The sequence below is a fragment of the Brassica napus genome, chromosome A3, assembly GCF_020379485.1.
Source record: "Brassica napus cultivar Da-Ae chromosome A3, Da-Ae, whole genome shotgun sequence".
NCBI classification, from domain to species: Eukaryota; Viridiplantae; Streptophyta; class Magnoliopsida; order Brassicales; family Brassicaceae; genus Brassica; species Brassica napus.
This window is the reverse complement of record NC_063436.1, coordinates 21,069,017-21,079,390: the sequence shown is the minus strand read 5'-3', so window position 1 is coordinate 21,079,390 and position 10,374 is coordinate 21,069,017. Positions and strand designations below refer to the sequence as shown.

Here is a 10,374-nt window from a genome sequence, read left to right as displayed (position 1 = left end):
TTTAATTAAAAAATTATATACTTTTAATAACGATTTATACTTTTCAATAAAAAAATTTAATTATTTTTATGAATGCTTAAATTATATTAAGAAAAGAAAAAAAATAATAATTAAGAATCATTGAAAAAAAATTATTTGAACTTGGACTCAATGGCCCAAAGGAAAAAAAAAAGTGAGAATTGAATCTGATTTTTTAATAGGCCCAAATGGCCCAAGAGAGATTTGATTTGGGCTGGATCCAAAAATAATGACCCAATATAGATTTGTTATTAATATTACTTAATTGCCCTTAATGAAACATGCAATGTTAGTGAAGGAAACATGCCCCTAAGGTAATTATGACAATATGATCCTGCTTTAATAGTATAGATGTAATAGAGAAAAAAATATAAATAAATAACCTCAATTTAGACCAAAATTATTCTTTTATTTTAAACTACTATTTTGCATTACGAATAAAATGATAGTTTACATAGGAAATTAATTAGTTAATCAAGATCCTAATGAAGAAACTGTTGGATTCGCGATTTCTTCTTTGAAACCATGACATCTACATTTTCCATTATCGCATCGGCAATCAACACAAGCCTGGCAAGCAATGTTTGTTAAGCATTCTGATTTCTGTTTGCATTTGAATGAGATTATGATTTCTTTCTTACCCTCCACCACAAAATGTGAAACTGCAAAAAAATGAAGAAAATTTAGATAAATAATTTATTGTAGTGGACAATGAGTAAAATTTAATTTGAGGAAAAGAAACCCAATACAAGATGCAGTAAAAACAATTGCTGCCAAGAATACTGCAATAGTTACGCGAGGATTGTTCATATTTTCTGAGTTGTGAAATAATTTCTTGTGTAGTTTGTTCAAAACGGTATTAGTGAGGATGATTTTGGTTTAATGATGTACACCACAATTGTAGGGGGTATAAATACGAGCATGATGGGTCAAAAAGTTACTTTGTTGCCTAAAATATTTTAATTGTTTTGACTTTTTAAAAATAGTAAATATAATTAATAGTATGTTATAAAATTAAAAATATCTTAAATTTGGTAATATTTTAGAGAATAAGTGCAAGCAACAAATTAAATCATTACTCATATCCTTGACTTCAAATTAACAGGATAGCATCTAATATTTAACGAAAATAATCATTAAATGCAGCGAAGATCTAGACTTTAGTAGAGAAGATTGCATAAGTTAAAACAAAAAGAAGGACCAAATTAATTAGATACTCCCTTTTACTGCAGATCTTTATTTTATTTTTATTAAAAATATTTAATATTATAGAAAATAAATTACACTTAGCAAAGAACCAACTTTAAATGAATCTAATTTTACAGGACACAAATGCTATATAGATAGAATCTTGGAAAATTGACACATATACCACATTTATAGTACTATTTTTTATGTTTACATTAGTCAATTTTACCCTCGTGAAATATAAAAAGATATTTATATTTTTATGGTTAACTAATTTAGACTTATGATTTAGAGTTGAGAGGGGGAGTAGAGTTATTAGAATGTGAAATACATAATTTTAATAAATATATATAAATACTTAAAAATATAAAAAAAAATGAAAAAAATAGTTTCAAACATAATTTTTGATTTAAAAAAAAAAAAACAAATTCGAAATTTTTTTTTATAAAACAGTTCATCATATGCTCAGCGGATCATGACATGTAGTTATTTTGTTCTTCATGTATATGCATCAAACATATCTATTGATGGAGTTATGGGAATATCTAAAAATCGTCATGCTTCTACTCCCTTACAACAAAACCTTGGATTATGATGAGCACTACGGCTATGTGAACCTATCAATCTCAGTGGCAAGCATAAGGGAGTAGTTGACAAAAAGAAAAAAAAAGCATAAGGGAGTTTCAAGAAGTACAGTATTGTCGAGCTATGCATTGCTGGATCTACCGTATATTCACTTGGTAAAACCATCAAGGAAACAGACTTTCCCTTCTTCTTCTTTTCAGCTTTTTCAGCTTGAAGAGATACTATTCACAAAGTCGGACATCCTCCTTGTACTGAACCAACCTCTCCTTTAGCTTCCTCTTCAGTTGATACTGGCTTTGAAGAATCCCAAATATGATCCTAGGGAATGCCAACCCTTTCAACCTTCCATTTGGAGTAGACTAAGATTCAAAACTTGGTGGAAGGTCATCTCTCCCACATCAACTCAAATACCATGATACATCTTGTAGGTCAGTCGAACCGGCCTCTCAACGGATACATGATTCTTGTGAGAGTAAGAGAGCCAGTTGTATGCAACATTGGTGACCTGAGCAGCTTTGCACAGAGATAGAGACCAAGTTGTCAAGCTCTTCATACTCAGAGTTCCCTCTGTTAGAAAGTCTGCTAGATCATCGATGGAGAGTACATCAAGCATTTCATCATCCTCTATTTCTTCATCTTTCAAGGGATGCAGATTCAAATAGGCATTGTTTACAGGAGAGAAGTCAAACGCAAATCGACAATCTCTATTTTTTACGCAGGATCTCACTTGTTGTACAATCGAAATGGGTGACCGCTCTGACACCAAATGTAAATGCAAGAACTATAGCACGAAGTGTAATACACAATACACTAAAGTATATCTCTACAAAGATATGTGTATATATTATATCTCTTTTTAAAGTGAACTTACAGTCTCTCTTTAAACAGAACCTCAACAAAACCCCGATACACTCTTGACTCGTTCCTCTAGCCTCACACGTACTAAGCTCGAAAAAAACTTTAGAACATCACCCATTAACCCTCTGTGCTTTTCACTCACCTTATAAGTTATGAAAATTCACACTTATGCTAAGAATACAACTCAAGTGATAACTCTAATACACAAGTCGAGCAAGACTACTTATACCTGGTAGTCAATCAGCTAACCTACCCTCTTAAGAAATATTCTCCAAATCTCCAAATATGAAAAGTTTCCTAAAACTCTACAAAGTCTTTATGAAAATTCCAAAAGGAGATATTCCTTCTCTAAAATAAAATTTCAGCTGCTTGTTTTCCAAAATTTAATTTCTAAGTCTTCAGCTCTACTACATTTCGATTATTCTACTTGCACACTCGTTGTATGCCTACTTCAAACTGGTTCACCTGATCTTTGCATCTTCAGGTTTTGTATGAAATTTGAAGCATGAAGTGATGATCGGAAGCAGAAAGCAGGAAGTATGTTGTACGCATAACGAGAAATTTGATTTCAAAGCAGATACATAAATGTACCAAATACATTCCATCAACTTTATACGACTGACTTAAGGGGGTCATAGCTAAAGCTAACCAAGTAAAAAAATCCATCTCACAGCATAAAACATGTTAAAAAGAAACATGAAATATGTTCAGTTTTCTTCTACTTTCTACCGTTCACCTCTTCCATGAACTTGTTCAAATCATTATAAGAAGACCCTCCTTCCTCAACAGCTGCTTTGGCCATTTCGCCTAGCTTCTTAGCCCGTTTCCGCCTTTCCTCTGCCTCTTCCCCAACTATCACTTCTCTCACTGCCTTCTCCACTTCCTCTCTACTAATCAACTTTCCCCTTTTCACCAACTCTGTAGCCCCTACATTCACTCCTGTTTTCAACACCTTTGTCAATAGCTTCTCGTTGTAAAACTGTTCCGCGCCCATCGGCCAAGTCACCATAGGTAACCCCGCAGCAATGCCCTCCATAACCGAGTTCCATCCACAGTGCGTCACAAATCCTCCAACCGCTTTGTGGTCAAGTATCAGCACCTGCGGGGCCCACCCACGTATGATTAGCCCTTTCCCTTTTGTTCTCTCCTCAAACCCTTCAGGCAACCACTCCTCATTTTCACCTATCCACCAACCACACCAACACCAAAAATTAAATTTGTTACGTTAATTGTTTCCAGACTCTCAAAAACATTAGCCAATTTACTCATTGCCATGGTATCAGATCATATATATTATAGAAATAAGGAAAAATAAATAAATATTAATTTTGAGCCTGATATCATTTTTACCTTGGTTTTCGTTTTTCCTAACCACCCAAATGAAATTTTGACCAGAGCCTTCAAGACCGGCGGCGATCTCTAACAGCTGCTCGTTGGTGAAGCTAGTTCCGCTGCCAAATGACACGTAAACCACTGAACCAGTTGCCTTAGACTCGAGCCATTTCAGGCATTCCTTCTCATCAACGTTTGCTATTTTCCCTCTCCCAGCTTTCTCCGCAAGATCTACGTTGCAGAGCGAAAGCGGACCGATGTGCCAAGCTCTTTTCGCAACGAAATCACGGTAAAAGTCGGCATAAGTAGATTCCACCTCGTAGAAGCTATTCACCAAAACACCAAAGCTAATGGACTCCGATTCTCTGACCTCTTTCATAAACTTTCCCCTTGGAGTTTCGTCGTTGCTAACGTTAGCTTGCTGCGATGTCATAACTATGTCCCCGGGGAGACCAGTGATCACAAAAGGTGTAGACCTCGTAGCTACTTTCTTATGAGGCTTGTGAATCCTCATGTTATAAGAACAGCATAAGGAAAAGAACGATGTGCCGTGGAACACAAGTCTTGGGACACCGAACTTTTCCGCGGATTGTGTCGCCCAAGGGAAGAACATATCGGCCACGAGACAGCTCGGTTTGGATGTTTCGATGAAACTCTCCAGTTGCTGTTTCATGTACTTGGTAGAGAAAAGAAACTTTAAGGACAAGTCACCTGCGTCAGGTTTTTGGTATGAGTTGATGAAGTCAACGTTCTCGCACCCTTCAGGCAAACCAAGCTCTACACAAGGGAAGTCGAAGATCTTGATTCCAATTTCGAGATCAGGGTTTTGATTGTTGAATGCTTCAGTTTGTTTCTCTAAAATCTTAGAGTTAATTGGGGTTGTGATGATGGTTGATTTGGCTCCTCTGCTGGAGAAAAGCTTGGCCATGTCTAGGGTTGGTATCATGTGGCCCTGAGCCATGAAGGGGAAAAAACAAATATGAATCGGCTCAGAGACTTCGCTGTTCATGTTTGGTTGCAGAAACAAGATCTTGGTTTTAAAGGATGAAACAGAACAGAAAACAGAAGAAAAATATAATAGAGAAAAAGACCAAAATAGCACTAAATCAAGTTTTTGTTCCCAAACTAACACTCAAGGCCATAAATCACAAAAATAGCACTCAAGAGGTGGAGTTAGGGTTTAGAATTTAGGGTTTAGGGTTTAGAGTTTAGGTTTTAGGGTTTAGAGTTGAGAAGTGAGGTTTTGGGATAAGATTTCAAATTTTGAAAAATAAAAAAGTTAAATTTTTCAAAAGATAAAATGTTATTTTGGTCATTTTAGTTTTTGAGTGCTATTTTTGTGATATAAACTTAGAAATGTGCTATTTTGGAGATTTGTCCAATATAATATTTTGCAGTTCCAAGCAGAACAAACTGAGGATTTCTTATATACACAACACACACGCATAAACGCAATTAATCTCATGTCTATGCAAACGTCATATTGTACTTTTGTGTTATTGGTTTATATATTTTTATTGATTTAGAAATCCATATACTATTTATAAATCCAAGTAAAATATACAAATTTTCAAATTTTCTCGGATTAGTATTTACAAATCCGGAGGTTTTCCTTCGGATTTGGGCCTTTGTATTTTTCACAAAGAAATCCATGTAAATCCATTCAAATACATTATGAAATCAAATCTATTAGTAAATCCGTATGATTGAATAACACTTGATTTGAATTAGAATTTATGAATCATTAAACGAATAACACTTGATTTGAATTAGAATTTATGAATCATTAAACGAATAACACATGATTTCAATACATATTTTAAAATCATAGAACCAATAACACTAGATTTAATTTGGATTTTCGAATCCATCAAAATACACCAACCAATAATCCCTACTAAGACTGATATAAGATAGTACACTATTTTTATGATTCGAAAGTCTTAAACTAATTATAAATAATAGGACTGTTTGATGTAATTGTATGTTCATATGGTTATAGCTTTATTTGGTCTTAGTTTGGTTTTTGAGTTATGTTTGCATTGTTAGTCAACAAGGTCTCATGTTTTCTCCATCATTTTCAAAATAAACTATAACGAATTAGTTAAACCACCATATTTTGCCTAAAAAGCCAACTCAATTTTATCAATTTAACAAGTAAAAATAACTTCAATACTTCAATGTTCAACTACTAATTAAAGAACAAGAACTTGGCAAGATAAAATGTTCAGATGTTGACAAGTATACCTCCCAAAAAGTACAACGAATAAATAGATCGCTGACCATCGACATATCAGTGAGGATATCACAAATCACTCTTCTCCCGCCGGGGACACCAAAAAAGAAAATATCTACTTTGTCTAAGAAACCCGAATGGATGATCTTAAATTGATTTGTTAAGTTAACATCAGTCTTCAAACACTGGAGTAGAGGAGCCTCAATCAGAACGTTGTAGTACGTATATAGGTGAAGTCTCTTTAGCGTCCGAGAGCGCACTTTTAAACCCTTTGAACCTTTAACAGAGTACCGAAGGATCTTCAAATCTTCCAGAACAAAAGAGCCCGAAATAAGTTTCTCCAACGTGGCCTCATTGGGACAGCTTCTAAATCCATGATCTTTAGGCAAGGTAAGGAAACAAACTCGGTATTAACCAATAAGACATGCTGGATCCGTAAGTGTACCAACGTCTCACAGGTATATAAGCTCAGGGGTATCAGATCAAATGTGTAATTGATTGCAAAATAAATATCAAGATGCTGAATCCTTCTTGCAGTCACAAGATCAAATTACCACAAATAATTAAACAGACTTTGGAGATCAAAGAGTCCCCGTGGTAATTGAAAAACCGGTCAGTGAAACTCACAAACTTACTGAAATTCTGGAAATGGCGGGATTTCAAGTCCAATCCAACAACACGTTGCGAAAGATTTCTCCATCTGGTGGACAATACACTTGTTCTCACAACATCTTTTGTAGAAAAAATGAGGGAAGACATATTCTTCATCTCAGTCACATTCTGATTCTTCTCTGTAACCCTAACCAATCAGAATTGTCGTAGTAATCAAATCGAACACCATGCACTTTTTTTTGGTAATCATGTTAAATAACACCACGCATTTTCATACGTATATTCTTCGTTTTCACACAATTGGTCAGTATACTGGTCCAGTTTCTTTCACATCTTTGCTAACTTTCTCCGTATGATTTTTCTTCACTCTACTAAACTCTACACATAATGTAACATTTTCAACTTTTCAAATATCCAAAAGCCATGAAACTTCCTTTTATTTCCTACTTTCACATGTGGTGTATCAAGGTTTTGTTTGAGTAGATTTTGATTCGGCAAAAAAACTACCTCAGTTCCAACTCATGTTCAGAAAAATCAACTTTGTAATCTTCATATATGACGAAAACAGTTGCAAACTTAAAAACCTAAGTCTGGTTCAAATTTGATATAGATCAGAATTCAATTTAATTCAGTTAAATTTTTGTTTTACGCTAACCCTATATTTTCGGTTAAGAGTCTGCCATCATATAGAACAAATCTACTACCAAAGTCTATGGCAATCTAGTAATAAATATTTACCTCCAAAAATTTATTCTGAAATGGCTAATTTGAAACATATGCCATAAATAAGTACAACTACTAAAAATTAAAATCATTTATACAAATCTGCCAAAAAAAATTTAGATTAGCTTTGTCTATATAGAAAATAAATATTACCCAAAAATCTAACTAGCTCGAAAAAATTGGCCAAATTTTAAAAATCTGCTATATTAATATTAATAAAAAGCTAAGATAATATATATAAAAACACTACGTACTCCTCTACTTTGAGGTTGATTGTTTGTGGTTTTTGTTTTAGTTTTTGGTTTTTGTTTTCGCAAAAACCATTTTTCATCCAATCAAGTTTTAGTTTTTGTAGAAACTATTTGATTTGCCAATCAAAATTTCTAATAAATAGTTTTCCTAAAATTTAGGAAAACTAGTTTTTGAAAAGTTTAACCAATTTGTGAAGAAAAACCAAAAACCAACTTTTGTGAGTTTTTGAAAGGAAAAACGAATTTTGATTTTTTTTGGGTAGAAACTACAATATTTAATTAATTAATAATTAATAAATAATATTTTCATAAAGATAAATAATCATACAATTGTTGGTACATTAGCTATAATTTAAACAATAATGTGATATAATTTATTTGTGTTTAATATCTGTAAAATAAATTTATATAGTTTATAGATAATATTAAATTATTTTAAAACTTAGTTATTAATTTCTCTATATAAAATAATAAAATAATTCTAATAATTACTAGTCACATTAAAAATAACTAAAATTATAAAAAAATAATATGTTTTAGTAGTCATGAAAAATAAAAATAGCCGTTCAATTTTAAGAAAATATAATAATTTAAATGAGAAATTTTATAATTAGTTTCAAAATTTTAAGTATTTTTATTTTTATATAATTTGTAATATTTTTAAAAAACTATTACTATTTAAGTTTATAAAATTAAAAATAATTTATATAAGAAAAATTTCTAAGTAGTTTCAAACTTTTTAATATTTTTATTTTTTTTCAATTTATATAAATTTTATGATAAATCTTTTATTATAATATTATTTTATAAAACTATAATAATTAAAATATGTTATTGTATTTTATTTTTAAATAATTATCACAATATTTTGATAATTTTAATTGTAAATATAAATATTTATTTCTATTTTGTTGTATTATTTCAAAGTAACTCATTAATTAATTTTTGCAAAAAAAAAAATACTGCAAAACCAAAAACCAAAATCTAAATCTAAAAACCAATAACCAAAAACCAAAAGCTGAAATCTAAAAACTAAAAACTAAAATCTAAAAACCAAAAACTAAAACTAAAAACTACTGAAACAATCATCACTTTTATTTGACAACAATTACATGCTCCTCTACAAAAAATAAAAAAAACATGGATTCAGGTTTTTCACTTAAAAGTTAATATAGTATGTAAAAACTAGTTTTCTAGTTTATAGGAAAACTCTTTTGCTAACATCTTGATTGGCTATATGAAGAGTTTTTGTTTTCCTTACTTTTAGGGAATCAATTTCTTAGAAATTCTGATTGGGTAAAAAATGGTTTTTGAAAAATCAAAAACTAAAAACTAGTGTAGAATCTACAAACAATCAACCTCTTAAATTATGATAGATATTTTATTGTTAAAAAAATCTGCCAACAATGATGTATCATAACATTTTGCTGACATTTTGTAATTCATTTTTTTGAAATAGTAAACCCTGTTTGAGAAAAAAAAGATATGCTGTTCACACAAAAGTTTGGCACCACATTTTTGACAAAAAAAATTCTAAACATGTTTAATAGATAGACTTCAATTACGACAGATATTTTATTGTTAAAATTGTTTTTCCAATAATGACGTGTCACATCATTTTAATGGCATTTTTGTAATTCGGTTTTTGTTATAACTTTGAGAGTATTTTGGACCATAAAACTATATAATAATATTTACAGCATATAAATTATTCTAGTAATGTTGACAAAAAAAAATTATTCTAGTAATAAAAATAAAAAAAAGTAGAGGAGCATGTAATTGTTGTAGTTTTACTGTTCCTCTTTAGTAAAAATGAAAAAAAAAGTATCTTTTGTAAACAAAAATATTGTTATTCAGTTAATGTTCATGTGTTATCAAACTTAGGGAGTGTTAGTGAGAGTAAGACTCCCTAAGTTTGATAAAGTTATACAATGAACCTACCAAGTTTTAATAATTAACTTAACACGGTTGTCGAGTTCTCTTGTTTTACTGGTTAAGAGTTTTAAGTCTGGTTTTAATCATATGTAGTTTCTGCGAACTATTGATTGCCAAAAGTTTAGAAGCTAACTTTTGTGCTACAAATATCACCAATGTTATGAAAATCGTTTATCTGTTAAACAATTTAAAAAAATAAAAAAAATTCTAAAGGCAGTTTAAACAACATCTGCACACTAATTCTTTATAAAATGTCTAACTATCATCTAACGATTTTTAAACATTGAATGGTCTATTCATCATGGTACAGGATACTTCTGAAAACTATTTATCAAGAATATAGTGCAAGTACATTCATCATGAATATGTGTATTGTAGACAAAAATAAATCATAGAATTATTTGGAAGATATTTTCGGAACAAGAAAAATGATTTGTATTTACAGTTTATTTGGAAGACATATGTATCCTGGAGGAAAATTTCACAGATACGGCGATCATCCATGTCTCAATGTATAATACAAAGAGATAGACTAGTACGCGGTGTTAGGCATCAGACGACTTATATCATTCATATGGATTCAGAGCTACCGGTTTGATTGGTAGAGTCGTAATAAAATCTATCTATGTTGTTCAC

The 10,374-nt window shown here is 31.3% G+C and overlaps 2 protein-coding genes across 2 annotated transcripts; both read right to left on the bottom strand.

The window, feature by feature from the left end:
* Positions 1-406: 406 nt before the first annotated feature.
* LOC106442424 (defensin-like protein 287) lies at positions 407-920 on the bottom strand. The gene is made up of 2 exons (XM_013884113.3): positions 768-920; positions 407-680 (listed from the first exon to the last, which is right to left on the bottom strand). Exons 1-2 carry the CDS (start codon positions 826-828, stop codon positions 493-495), a joined length of 249 nt encoding a protein of 82 aa, XP_013739567.1. The 5' UTR covers positions 829-920; the 3' UTR covers positions 407-492.
* Positions 921-1,580: 660 nt separating this feature from the next.
* Positions 1,581-5,093, bottom strand: LOC106444259 (UDP-glycosyltransferase 73B5-like). The gene is made up of 2 exons (XM_013885753.3): positions 4,000-5,093; positions 1,581-3,831 (listed from the first exon to the last, which is right to left on the bottom strand). Exons 1-2 carry the CDS (start codon positions 4,988-4,990, stop codon positions 3,368-3,370), a joined length of 1,455 nt encoding a protein of 484 aa, XP_013741207.2. The 5' UTR covers positions 4,991-5,093; the 3' UTR covers positions 1,581-3,367.
* Between the last annotated feature and the right edge of the window lie 5,281 nt (positions 5,094-10,374).

Coding starts and splice junctions, on each gene's coding strand:
- LOC106442424 (XM_013884113.3), bottom strand. CDS start 828: ATGAACAATCCTCGCGTAACTATTGCAGTATTCTTGGCAGCAATTGTT. Junction 681..767: donor AATTGTTTTTACTGCATCTT/GTATTGGGTTTC, acceptor ATTTTTTTGCAG/TTTCACATTTTGTGGTGGAG.
- LOC106444259 (XM_013885753.3), bottom strand. CDS start 4,990: ATGAACAGCGAAGTCTCTGAGCCGATTCATATTTGTTTTTTCCCCTTC. Junction 3,832..3,999: donor TAGGAAAAACGAAAACCAAG/GTAAAAATGATA, acceptor GTTGGTGGATAG/GTGAAAATGAGGAGTGGTTG.